The sequence below is a fragment of the Festucalex cinctus genome, chromosome 14 (genome assembly GCF_051991245.1).
Source record: "Festucalex cinctus isolate MCC-2025b chromosome 14, RoL_Fcin_1.0, whole genome shotgun sequence".
Classification (NCBI taxonomy): Eukaryota; Metazoa; Chordata; class Actinopteri; order Syngnathiformes; family Syngnathidae; genus Festucalex; species Festucalex cinctus.
In genome coordinates, this window is record NC_135424.1 from 1,092,791 (window position 1) to 1,106,984 (window position 14,194).

General features: G+C 38.2%; 1 protein-coding gene across 4 annotated transcripts; it reads left to right on the top strand.

Annotated features, from left to right (window-relative positions):
* Nucleotides 1-533: 533 nt before the first annotated feature.
* LOC144001268 (melanopsin-A-like) lies at nucleotides 534-14,016 on the top strand. Of its 4 annotated transcripts, none has more exons than XM_077495452.1 (12): nucleotides 534-717; nucleotides 1,747-1,953; nucleotides 4,232-4,377; nucleotides 5,116-5,249; nucleotides 6,255-6,458; nucleotides 7,670-7,841; nucleotides 9,087-9,269; nucleotides 9,368-9,475; nucleotides 11,433-11,622; nucleotides 12,534-12,698; nucleotides 12,793-12,852; nucleotides 12,926-14,016. In XM_077495452.1, the coding sequence occupies exons 2-12, from the start codon at nucleotides 1,801-1,803 to the stop codon at nucleotides 13,088-13,090; spliced, it is 1,680 nt and encodes a 559-aa protein (XP_077351578.1). In that variant the 5' UTR covers nucleotides 534-717; nucleotides 1,747-1,800; the 3' UTR covers nucleotides 13,091-14,016. The 4 variants fall into 4 exon arrangements, with proteins under 4 accessions (XP_077351578.1, XP_077351579.1, XP_077351580.1 ...); XM_077495453.1 differs by having other exon boundaries at nucleotides 4,235-4,377; XM_077495454.1 differs by lacking the exons at nucleotides 534-717; nucleotides 1,747-1,953; nucleotides 4,232-4,377 and adding an exon at nucleotides 4,482-4,925.
* Nucleotides 14,017-14,194: the final 178 nt, after the last annotated feature.

The window sequence follows — 14,194 nt, forward strand, 5'->3', positions numbered from 1 at the left end:
CGCCATCGCCAGCATGTTACAGAATCAATTTAGCACGGAGACATTTTGGGCTTTTTCAAAAGTATTTTCCTACTCTGAGTATCATGTCAGGCTGAAATTCATTTCTTATTTCGAAATTCTAAAATGTAAAATTATTTTTTTTAAAAACAAAAAACAAAAACATGATGAATTCTGGCTCAAAATCCTGAAAAATAAAATCAACAAATGTTTCACTGTGTGAATAAATGAAATAGTTTTTTTGTTAAAAATGTATTGAGATGCACCTGTTACATAATATATTTCGTTGTCGGTGCCTTTTTGGAAGGCCAAAACATGTTTGATGATGTCATGTCTGATTATTGGACCACATTAAAAAGGTGTACCTAATGAAGCGTCCGCTCGTTCACTTTGCTTTGGTTTGATTCCAGCTTTTTGTTGTGCCCTCGTCTCCTAATGTCCTCTGCTGCATTGACACAGCGACCCACACACACCCCCATTGTGTATGTGCGTGTTTGCATGTGTGTGTCGTCCCCTATATAAGGTTCACCTGAGAGGAGGTGAAGCGCTCTTGCAGTGAAGGATTCCTGTCTTGTCTTGTTGTGGTCGTGAAGATGACGTTTGTCTTTGTCAGTCAACTTGGTGGACAAGTACTGGACTAAAAACAACTCTCTTTTTTTTCCTTTCTTTTTTTTAAACCCCACATTTGGAAAGTTATTCTCTTCAATTCGTCCTCTTCAGGTAAAGTCAACGTCAACAACAACAAAAAATGTTTTTTTGATTTGCATCTAGTGTAAAGTTTCTGTAAAGTAGGGCTGACTGATATATAGGGTCATATTTATTTTATTGTATTTATTTATTTTACTATTTTTTTTTTATTTGATACATTTATGAACAAAGACCGAGCAAGATGAAATACATTTTGAACCGTGAAAAAAAAAAGTGACATGTGGAAACATGTGGAATGCTGACAAATGATGTGGAAAGATCGATTAATCACTTTGAATTTGGAATGTGTTGAATTAGTGAAGATATGCAGAATTTGGATATGAAAATGCAAAAATGTTGACTTCATGTAGCTTATTTATTTTTATTATTTTTTTTTTTTTTGCCTTTTTCTATATTTTGTAAAGGGAATGGCCTGAATTGTTGAATGTGGACTGATTTTTGAATCGGTCAAAAAATGTGGAATTACACTGAAAAAAAAAAAAAAACAACGTAAAAAAAACGTAAAAAAAAACAAAACAAAAAACGTAAAGAAATAAATAAATAAATAAATAAAACGTAAAAAAAAACGTAAAAAAAAAAAAAAAACGTAAAAAAAAAATAAAATAAAATACAAAAATAAATAAATGTTATTTTCCGGCAGCTGGGGCGCCAGTAAATTACTGTAAAATATTTTTAAAACACAGAAAAAAAAATGTAAATCTATAATAAATAAAATCTATTAAATTAAAATTTTTATTTACAGTGTAGGTAATATGTCAACAATTCTGAATGTTGTGTCTTTTATTCGGAACATTTGGGGAATTAGAATAAGCTGAGTATAGTTTGGAGTTATAATGCTAATAATAATAATGATATTAATGTAATCGTTCAAAAATGCAGAAAATGTAACTTGGAGAAAAAAAAAAAGCTGAATTTTGTCTTTTATTTTGAAAATATTGGTTCTAGTCCACATGATGGCTTGAAGTTGGAATAGTTTGAATGTGGTCAAGAAATGAGTTGACGTGTAAGTCGTCCATGTCCTTGTACGTGTTGATTGTGCAGTTGGCGACAGGAGGAGAAAAGAGAAAAGAGAAAAGAGAAAAGAGAAAAGAGACGATGAGCGCCGCGCGCCACCACACCTTCATCACCCGCAACGGCACCGGCGGGACCCACTCCAGCTGGACCACCGCCACCTTCACCGGCTCGCTCCCTCCCGCGGACGCGTACCGGCTTTCGGAGCTGCAAACCGCCGCCGAAGCCTCATCCACGGTGAGTCCAACTTTTGCGCTTCCGAACCGCATCCAGAAATGAGCCTCGTTTAACGCTCGCCTGCTTGCTGACGTCACGCCGGCGCGGACGAGGGAAAAAAATGAACGAGATGAAAGTTATCAACAAACGGCAGCGTTTCCATCGGCTGATAAACAAGGCGAACTTTACACGTGTTGAACAAAAACGATGACACCAGATTGTGTGTTGCGAGCACTATAAGGTCTGCCTGGTTACGTCACGTGTCTCAGAAATAAACACGATGTTTTGATTGGCGCCCCAACATTGAATTGACATGTTTAACTCATTCACTGCCAATGACAACTATAGACGTCAAAATCCAAGCAAACAGCCAGTGTTAATTTTGGAAAAAAAAAAGAAAAGAAAATTTAAAATTCAAATTTTAATATAAAAAAAAATAATTTAGTTTTAGTTATAGTCTTCTGACTAAATGTAATTCAAGCCGTAGTCATAACTCAGTCACCTGATTGTATTTTAGCTTTCATCCAATTTTAAAGAGCAATTTTAGTCGACTAAAATGGACTTTTGTATGTGGTCTCAGTAAGACCAAGACCGATCACAAGAACGTCAACGCCCGTGTTGTAGGGTAACAGGAATCCGTTCTACGCACGATGGTAGCACTTAGCAATGAAATTGTTGTCATCGTTGTTATTCATAACGACAATGATTAATAACTATAAATGAAAACAATGAATAATTAAAATTAAATTCCAATTTCTTGTCAAAATTTGCACTGGCTGTTTGCTTGGATTTTTGACGTCTATAGTCGTCATTGGCAGTGAATGAGTTAAAATAACCTTGATTCCAATATTAATCAGAATTAGTGGTGGCACTGGTTTTTGAATTCCTCTTTAAATACATTCTAAATAAACAACAACAACAAAAATCCAATTGGATTTTGGATTTTTGACGTCTATAGTCGTCATTGGCAGTGAATGAGTTAAAAAGCTTAATATCAAAGACATGCGTGATGTTATCGACAATCGGTGGATGAGAGCGAGGTCTGCGGAACATATTGATCGCATGAAGGGAAACTTCGGTGACCTATTTCACGAGTGTGGATGCTGCTGCATGCACAACAAATCTCTCAACGTCAACACAAACTGATCTCCTCTTCATAACAATGGCAATGACATGGAAGACGTGAAACTGTTTTTATCAGAAGAATTAAACACGACACCAAGCAATGAGCCACACTCGCACCATCAACTTTGTTTTGGGGAAAGTTCTTATCATTTTTGTCCTCATCCTTTGACGTTCCCAAATGGGAATTCTGGGAAATGGCCACTCTCATCGCAAAGTGTTTTTAGTTTTGTTTTGTTATTAAACTTGTTCTCCTCTGTCCGGCCTCCATCTTTTGCTCAACGCCGTTGACATGGAGACCATTAAGAGACGAGCGCCTGAATTAAAGGTGCAAAGATAGCGACGGCGGAGACATTCATCATTCGGCACTCGGAAAGGAATTCATTAATGAGGCAGCTCGCTGCTGATTCGCCAGACGGGCTAACGTGAAGGCTTCCCGCCGCGCCGAATCGTAATGAAGGGGCGCCTCATTTGCATTCATCTACGGATAAATAAGCAAGCAAGACGCTCATTAGAATAACACCTTTCATACTCATGATATGCTTAATACTCCGACTAATACGTTTTCATCCTCATAACCAAGTTTGATCCTCACAAGGCGTTACATACTGGCGACGCAGTTCGCTGGGTATCTGAAAATCCCAAAACTCTTGCAAAGTGATGAAAAACCGTAAAGCGGTCGTGTTCCAAAAACTCAACAGGCAGACATCCTGTGTCTTTTTGGGCGTGGCTTCTTGAGACTTTTTTGTGGGTCTACTCATGATAGACATGTCAACCAATGTTGTTTTTTTTTGTGTCCAAGGAAACTGGCTTCAGGGGCTGAATTTTAAAAACGAGTCATCAAAGTTTGTTGTCATGTTCTGCTCAGACAAACTGACAAAAAAATAAACTAAAATCCGTTGCAATGTGGCGTTGTCTATCTGCTAGGTTTGGGTGGTTCAAATTTAATCGCAATCGGACAAAATCTTGAGGACTTTGTTGATCTTTTAAGGACCCCTTGGAAATGGTCAAGATGTCCCTGTGACGGTTAATTCAAACAAAAATAGTCAACACCGTGTGTCTTTTTGGGCGTGACTTCTTTTTGGCTTTTTTTTGTGGGTCGACTCATGTTAGACACGTCCACCAGATTTCATGTTGCTCAGTCAAAGTACGTCGTCCAATTCTCCCTCTTGTCCAGCAGGCGGCGATGGCGCCGCGGGCCCCTCCCCCGTTCCCCACCGTGGACGTGCCCGACCACGCCCACTACACCATCGGCTCCGTCATCCTCGCCATCGGCATCACCGGCTTGATCGGCAACTTCCTGGTCATCTACGCTTTCAGCAGGTGGGTGCCGCGCGACCAAATATGGTCACGGCGACACAATGACGTCATTCATTTGCTCGGATGGGTTTGGCTCCCAATTCATCGCCTTGGCAACAGTCAAAGATGAAAAGAGAACGTCCGTTGTTTTGTCAGTGTGTCCTGACATCAAGTGGCGACCAATCCATTATTTGTCTCGAGGTGCCCTGTGATTGACTGTGGACCAATCTATTCCATTCCAAAGCCCAAATGGATTCATGTTGTAGTCCACTTCGAGGTGAAAGCAGAGAATCCTGGGTAATGTGGTGTTTTATAGCAAAAATCAGCCGTCCGTTGCGAGACTTGCCAGTTTTGATGGACGCAGATGCCGCCGTGGCCGATCTTTCACCCGGCAGACATTTTCCCACAATCCTTTGAAGTGACTCGTTATTGATTGCAGCACTCAGCAGACGCCCATCGATCGAATTTAGGTCAATTTGCACACATCGTGTCGAGTTGGGGGAGCAACAATCAAAACGTCGAAACGCGGCCCGCAGTGGCCGGAAACGGCGCTGACATGTTGAAACCCGGAAGTGCGTGGCATCGTGTACACTTTGCAAGTCTGAACATTTTGTCATCCTCCACAAGTTGGAAGCAGAAAACTGATAAAAAAATAAAATAAAAAAAAAGACTTAAATGGAAATGCCATTTTATTTTGATATAGTGATCAGCCACGTGACCCGATTATTAACACGCACGCACGATGACCCGTTCTGTGTTCAGGAGCCGCAGCCTGCGCACGCCGGCCAACATGTTCATCATCAATTTGGCCGTCACTGACCTGCTGATGTGCGTCACGCAGGCGCCCGTCTTCTTCACCAGCAGCATGCACAAGAGGTGGATCTTTGGCGAGAAAGGTACGCACGCGCTGGAATCATCACCAGACATTGTCTGCATGGGCACATATATATGGAAGCCAATTACATTCACTTGAAAAAGAGAAAAAAAATCTCCTGTTTTTCTGACTAATATTTTTTGTGGAGCTTTGTTTTTTTGAGTATTTTTTTCCCTTTTTTTCTGATTTTTTTTTTCTGTTTTACTTAATATTTGTTTCTTCTGTATTACTGATTTTTTTTTTCTGTCATAAAAAAATATTCCGAAAAACAAGGAAAAAATTATTCAGAAAAACAGGAAGAAAAATTACTCAGAAAAACAGGGGGAAAAACATTATTCAAAAAAAAAAACGAAAAAAAAATCCAAAAAACAGAGCACCAACTTCTGTTTTTCTGAGTTTTTTTTTTTTTAAACCTCTGAACTCCAAGTGACTTGAAGTCTGCTCGCGAGGTGGGAGTAACAAGATGGCCGCCCCGTGACTTCAACGGCTTGTGTATGGGCTATCAGCTATCCAGTCATATAAAAAAAAACAAAAAAAACTCCGAAAGACAGAAGTTGGTGCTCTTTTTTTTTGAATCATTTTTTTTCTGTTTTTTTTTTTTATTATCTTTTTATTTGTTTTTCTGAGTAATTATATATTTTTTGAATAATTGTGTTCCCTGTTTTTCGGAATATATATTTTTTTTATAACAGAAAAAAATATTAAGTAAAACAGAAAAAAAAAAAAAAAACAGAAAAAAAATTACTCAAAAAAAAGCTCCCCAAAAATTTTGTCAGAAAAACAGGATTTTTTTTTTTTTTCAAGTGAATGCAATAAGCTTCCGGACATATAGACGAACAAATGAGTAAATGTACACAACTGACAGAATGCATAAAAATGGGTACAATTTTTACAAAATGAAAATTGGACAAAATTGTGGAAAAGATTTCAACAAAAACAGTGAAAATATTGGTGGCGTTTTTTAATTTGTTTGTTGTTGTTCTGAAGTTAACGTGGCTCGGTTTTGACACGCGTGTGCGTGTGGCAGCGTGCGAGCTGTACGCGTTCTGCGGCGCGCTCTTCGGCATCTGCTCCATGATCACGCTGACGGTGATCGCCGTGGACCGCTACTTCGTCATCACGCGACCCCTGACCTCCATCGGCGTGTTGTCGCGGAAACGGGCCCTCGTCATCCTGGCGGCCGCGTGGGCGTACTCGCTGGGGTGGAGCTTGCCGCCCTTCTTCGGATGGAGTGAGCACACGCGTCATGCGCGCGCGCAGAAAAGAAACATAAAAAACCCAAATATATATAAAAAAAAAATTATAGGAAAAAAAATGGTTGTTCTATCTTGGCAAGATTGGCAAACTTGACAATTTGCACAAAATAGACAAAATTGACAAAAATCGCAAAAATGGAAAATATTAGGAAGAATTGCCAAAATTAGTCAAATTGGCCAAATCAAAAGGGCAAACTGACCATATGGACAAAAAAAAATAAAATAAAATAAAGATGAGAAAAATAACCCCCCCAAAAAAAAGAAAAAACTGACCTGAATTACATTGGAAAAAAATGGAACAATCTAATCGGTATAATAGGCAATTTGCACAAAATTGACAAACAGCACAAAATTGCCCAAAATTTTCAAAATGTAAAAAAAAAATTGACAATGTTGCCCAAAATTGCTAAATGGACAAAACGTACACAATGTAAAAAAAAATTGGGAAAAAATTGTAGGCTATAGCACAGACTGGACGAAGATACAAAATAATATTCCCAATACTGTACTGGGAAAAATGGGCAAAATAGACAAAATTGACCGAAAAGTTTACCAAACAGAAAAACAAAAGGGACACAACTGCACAAAATTGAAAAAAATTGCAAAACTGCAAGAATCATATTAATGGCAAAATTGTCAAAATCAAATCAGCAAAAAATTCAACTATGCACAAAATTGACGAAAAATATGACAAAATGGGGGATGTTGGGGGGGCACCAAATATATATAAAAAATTATCGGAAAAAATGGTTGTTCTATCTTGGCAAGATTGGTAAACTTGACAATTTGCACAAAATAGACAAAAATAGTAAAATTGTCAAAATCACTGGCCGACTGACAAAAAAAAAAAAAAAAATTGAGAAAAATCACAAAAAAAAAGGAAGAAAAAGAAGTGACTTCTGAGATGCTGAATCACAACATTGGAAAAAAATGGAACAATCTAATCGGCATAATAGGCAATTTGCACAAAATTGATAAACTGCACAAAATTGACAAAAAATTTCAAAATGGAAAAATATTGACAATGTTGACCAAAATTGTTAAATGGACAAAATGTACACAATATAAAAATTTTGGGAAAAAATGGACAAAAAGGACAAGCTTGAACATTGTTTGCTAATATTTCTCTCCACGTTGACATCTGTGCACGTTTGTCAACGTTTGCGCACGTTTGCGTGTGCGGCAGGCGCGTACGTGCCCGAGGGTCTGCTGACGTCGTGCACGTGGGACTACATGACGTTCACGCCGTCGGTGCGAGCGTACACCATGCTGCTGTTCGTCTTCGTCTTCTTCCTGCCGCTCCTCGTCATCGTCTACTGTTACGTCTTCATCTTCAGAGCCATACGCAAGACCAACAAGTCAGTAGGCCACGCCCATTTGTGTTTGTTTGCATCGCCTGCGCGTGTCTCATTTCAAATATTCACATTTCAATATGTCACTTAAAACTACACAATATATGTTTCAAAATCATGAGCAAAGCACATTTATACTTTTCCACAAGGGTTTCCTATAGACATTTTTTAAAGTTTTATTTATTTATTTATTATTTAAGCAATTAGATTAAAACTAGAAAGTTATTAATATATGTAAGTTATGCATGTAATGTTATGCAAGTTTATAAATAAAACAGAATATTTTATTTTTTTAATAGAATATTTAATAAATAAGTAAATAATTAATTAATTCAACATTGTTGTATTTAAAAAAAATATATGCCTCTCCCTAACGTATTTTTTTACATTAAATATTTGTTTTATTTATATATTTATTTATGTATTTATTTATTTATTTGTAAAAAATACATTCAAATATTATGCAAGTTTATAAATAAAAGTGAATATTTTATTTTTTAAATAGAATATTTAATAAATCAATCAATAAATAATTCAACATTGTATTTTTTTTAACGTCAATTTTTTTACATTAAATATTTTATTTATTTATTATTTTATTTGTACAAAAATACATTCAAATATGTAAGTTTATAAATAAAATTGAATATTTTATTTTTTTAATAGAATAGTTAATAAATAAATAATTCAACATTGTAACTTTTTTAAAATATGCCTTCTTTTACATAAAATGTTTTATTTATTTATTTATTTATTTATTTATTGGATAAAAATACACCCAAATATGTGCATTTATAAATTTAATTGAATATTTTATTTTTTAAATATAATAAATAAATAAATAAATATATAAATAAATAAACAATTCAACATTGTTGTATTTTTTTTTAAATATGCCTCTCCAACATCAACTTTTTTTTTTTTTTTACATTAAATATTTACACTTAGTCTACTGTAGGTTAAAAGTGCATTCTTCAAGGATTTTGACTTGAAGTTTATTTATTTATCACAAATGGTCCACACTGCCCTGCAATTGGCTGGCAACCAGTTCAGGGTGTGCCCCGCCTACTTCCCATAGCCAGCTGGGATAGGCTCCGGCACCCCGCGCGACCTTTGTGAGGAGCAAAGCGGTTCACAAAATGGATGGATGGATGTGTCCGCACTCCTTTTAATTCAGATGAAGTGTCAAACGCTTTTGTGAATGAACAATTTAGTCGTATATTTATTATATTTTTTTTCCGTGTGTTTTAGGGCCGTGGGCAAGATGAGCGGCAGCGGGATGCACGCCCACGCGGTTTCTCGCGATTCCAGCGCCAAGTCCTTCCACCGGCTGCAGAACGAGTGGAAGATGGCCAAGATCGCGCTGATCGTCATCCTGCTCTACGTGGTGTCCTGGTCGCCGTACTCCACCGTGGCCCTCACCGCCTTTGCCGGGTAAAAAGCGACGCGCTGCCGTGCAAACTTTTTTGCTCGTGCATTTAACAAAAAAAAACAAAAAAAAGAATGAACAGGTGTTGTTGTCTTTTGTGAAGGTACGCTGACATGTTGACGCCCTACATGAACTCGGTGCCCGCCGTCATCGCCAAGGCCTCGGCCATCCACAACCCCATCATCTACGCCATCACGCACCCCAAGTACAGGTCGGTAGAAGAACGATAATCAGGCACATTGATCGATTTGGTTCGACCGCATTCAACACATGACTCGGGATGTAACGATATCGGCAATATCGCGATATAACTTCCACAATATGTCGTCGTCGTCGTCATGTCACGATATTAATTAAAAGCAGCACATTTGTTAAAAAAAAGGCGGGTTGATTTCCATTTGTGCAGTTCTAGCACCCTCTGGTGGCTATTTTTTTTAGTGCGGTTTAATTTTTACAAGGCATGTTTTGACCCTTCTATGTTTCAAATCTCCACTAATGGTCAGACGAAGTGCCTCAATATATATATCATATTTATATTTTTATATATATATAGTATTTCTAATATTTTAGAATATTTTCCATTGCTGTAATGTACAAAAGCACAATATTGTGGTTTTTTTTAGTTTTTTTTTAGTATGAGCTCATTTCTTACAATATTGTGACCTTTTTTTGTGCCGCCAACCTCCCCACAATATCGTGATAATTATCGTATCGTGACATTCATATCGTGATAATATCGTATCGTGATATTCGCTTTATGACAGCAACGCCAGTCTCTGCCTACTTGATCCCCCAAAACATGTCAACTAGTGTTAATTTTATCCGCCATTTTTTAACTTAAGATAGTCTCAGTTTTAGTCCAGTTTCAATCACACTTGTTAGTTTTTTTTTTATTATAGTCAACCTCCTGTTTTTATTTAGTCCATTTTTAGTCGACTATAAATGTAGCATTTTAATCTTTATTTTAGTCCAAGGAACATCATTTTATTCATCTAGTTTTAGTCAAACAAAAACTGTCAACATTTTAGTCAGGACAATCATTTAACACCAGTATTTTTTATTATTTTATTTTTTTGTCAGCAGATTAGTTTGAATGTTTTGGATCTAAAAGTATTTCACATAGAATTTTCTCTCCTCTTTTTGATGAAAAACAATTTCACACACAAACAATTACAGGATATCAACAAGTGGCTACTATGGCTGCATGCTAAGAGCTTAGCTAGTAAGTTAGCTAGCATTAGCTAGCAGTCGGACTTACATTATTGTTGGAATGTTCTAGCTGATGGATTAATCTTACGTTATAACTATAATTTCCTTTTTTTTCTTCCTTTTTTAAACCTTAAGTCACAGTGACAGATTAGCAGAGAAGAAAATAATTTTCATCTCGCTTTTGTTGATGAACTAAAATGTCCAAAGATTTGTTTTCATGAAGTGAAGTACATTTTCGTCTCGTCTTCATTGGTCGACGAAAACACGTACTGATTTATTAGTCCCAGTTATTGTTTACTAATGAGGGTTTTAGTCTAGTTTTAGTTTGGTGAAAAATGTTTGTTGGCGAAATTAATGTCAACACTTTCAGGCGTTCCGCTCAGTTGACCTAAATGTTAACTGGGCTGGAGACAAACGCACACGCTAATAGACGACATATGCTAAGTCAGTGCGAGGCACATCATTGCATGATGAAAAAGGTTTAAAGCATTATCATCATCATCATCATCACTTTGATGATTAAACGGCGGCACGATGGTGGGATCTCAGTGCCATTTTACACAGAAGCAATCAAAGTGAAATCAATTTTTTTTTTTTTTTTATCGTGTTTATCCTGCTTGGGGTCGCAGGTCTAGTCACAACAGTGGCGGGAACCACTGACCTGTATATATGACTGGATAGCCCATCAACGCCAGTGCAAGCCGTTGAAGTCACAGGGCGGCCATCTTGTGCCTCCCACCTCGCGAGCAGACTAACGATGCGGTATACGTACAGATGAGACATATACAGCTCGTAGCAAACGAACCACTTTGTCAGTCTAAGACAACTTACAGCTAAACTCGATATCAATTCACAAAAGGAAAATGATACTAAGTTGGTGGTGGAACTTCATCAACCGCGCTCCCACGCGAGCGGCATGGCAACGATAGTTTCACTTGTGCGCCATGTTGGTCGTCCAGGGTGGCGTTGGCCAAGTACATCCCGTGCCTCGGCACTCTCCTGTGCGTGCGCCCGATGGACCTTCGCTCGGCCAGCAGCAGTTTCGTGTCCACGCGGCGTTCCACCGTCACCAGCCAGACCTCCGACACCGGCGCGCACTTTCGACGACTCAGCAAAAGTCGCCTCTCCTCGGCCTCCGACAGCGAATCGGTGAGTCCGCCGCAGCGCAGCGCCCCCGAAGACACGTTATTGGATGTTCTTGAACTCATTTGCACCCAAAAATGTATGAATATGTTCTATTTTAAATGTGTTAAGTGTCCCAAAGACGTATTTATACGTTTTTATGTTTTTTTTTTTTAATGCTAGAGCATACAGGAGGCTTTGATGCAGCCTCTCTACGGCAGAGAACGGTTGAAGCAATGGTAGTTATTACAAAAACGGCCAGCAGGTGGCAGCAGAGTATAAGAGATCAACCTGGGCCTAATGATGAAACTTAGCTATATTCTAATGCTAATTCCTGTAAAACGTAAACCGATAGAAATATACTTTTTTTTTCCCTGATGAAAGAAGAGACTCTAATCTTTGTTTTGGTAGGTTCCATGTTTTTATAGCATTGGAATACAATATTCTGGGGGGTCTTGCAAAATCAGTCAAAATCCAGGAAAACAGCCGGCAGCGAAGGTCAAAATGGCTGCCAGTCAATGAGTTAAAGGGGACGTCAACACAAAAAAAATTTCTTGACAATAATATGTTCTATGCAGCCCCACTAGTCTAATATGGCGTTAGTGGATTATGATTTAAGCACCAACATCCAGAAGCTTTTGTCAATATCAGGTAGGCGGCCATTTTGCCAGTTGCTGTCAAGTGAAAACGACATCACAGGTGACAACCAATCACAGCTCAACTTCAGAAAAACAGGCGAGCTGTGATTGGCCGTTGCCTGAGCCCCGAGCAACTGCGATGACATCGCGTGGCAAAATGGCCGCCCCCTGAGATGATGGATAAAAACGGATGGATTTTGCTTCATATTCCACAAATGTAAATATGAATCCGAATGTCATGTTTAGACTAGTGAGGTCACATATGGCATATTTTCCGAGTGTTTTGTGTTTCCCGGCCAGGGTTTAACCGACACGGAGGCGGACCTGCCCAGTCTGAGCTCTCGGCCCGCCAGCCGCCAGGTGTCCAGCGACATCAGCAGGGACACGGCAGAATTCCCCGAGTTCAAACCGTCGTCCAGCTTCAAGGGGAAAATGAAGAACCACGACTCGGGAATCTTCGAGAGGGTCAGACGGCGATAAATACCGCGTCGACGATGTCAGCGTTTGTTTGGGTTCAACGTCAATTCTCACGCGTTCGTTTGTGTTGTCTTTTGTGCAGACGTCTTTTGACACGGATATTTCCATGATTGGCGTCAGCGAACGCGGCAGCATTCCGAACGTGAGTATCAGGAAACGCGACGACGTGGATGAACGTCAACTTTATCAATCTTACCATTTTTGTCCGCCGACAGAGCGCCGACTCGGCCGACGCGCACGCGAGCAGAAGCGTGCTAAGTCGCATCCCCAGCATCGTGGTTACTTCCGAGGCCAGCCCCTTCCTCCCCGTCGGACGCAGCGGCTCACGCTCCACCCGCGCCAAGGCCACCTACAGCAGCGCGGGGGCGGGCCCTGGTTGAAGCATGTGACCGGCCCACTTTCCATCTGCACATTAGAAACACATGCAAGTAGTCATTCGATCCAATTACATCAATCCATTATACACTGTATCAAACAATTTGCTTTACCAATATTTTTACTAGAATATTTGTAATACATTATACAGTATCAATTAGCCAGTTATATAATATGATCAATGAAAGATAAATGAACAAATTCATTTTAATTCAACAATTTTTGGAAATACAGTTAACTGCTAAACGAATGCAACAAACATTACAAAAGTCTTGAGAAGGCAAATGCTGCTAGGTTGGCCTATCACAGATTTGATGAACAATCCAAATAAAAATAAATAAATAAATAAATAAATAAATATATATATATAAATAAAAAAAAAGGAAAAATTAAATTAAATTGAATTGCTGTTCCTAACTCCTGCAAGCGCACTTTTTTTGTTTTTGTCAAAAAAAATACACCAAAAATAAGAATGTGAAAGTTCCCTAGCACAAGAGTATTATTATTTTTAAATTTGTTTTTGTGTGTTTGATGACCGTCTGCATTGTGATTGTGTCTGGCTTGAGGGTAACGTGACTGTTACGTTGCTGGTGGTTTTGTTGGTCTTACGTATGTTATTTTTTTTTTTTTTTACTGAATATATTTACATGACATTTCGTCATCTGTTTGAATGTCTCCATGAAAACGAGTGACAAGAGAAAGAAACCATGGTGACAAGATGCTTTCTTTTCCTTGCTAGTGTTGTCAAAAGTCAAGCATTTCATTTAATTTTTCATAACCTTCCATACCTAAAATGTGACGTAAAACATTGTGCTAAAACACTTGCTATCCCTAATGTAAAATCACGTTAAACATGTTTGCTTCTCGGTATTATTGTATATGTAAGTTTACCTCATTGTTGCTTTTATTTTTATAAATAAACACACACACAAAAAAAAAGACTAATTTGTTCCCAGTTCACTTATTACTATGATGCTTTATTTCTGTATTAGAAACATAACACAATGTGGACGCATGGGCTTTCTAACACTTTTGAGGAATTTAGTCAATAGCATATTTATTATTGTATTGTTGTGTTTTTAATATTTGCCACATGTGTCTTAACAAGT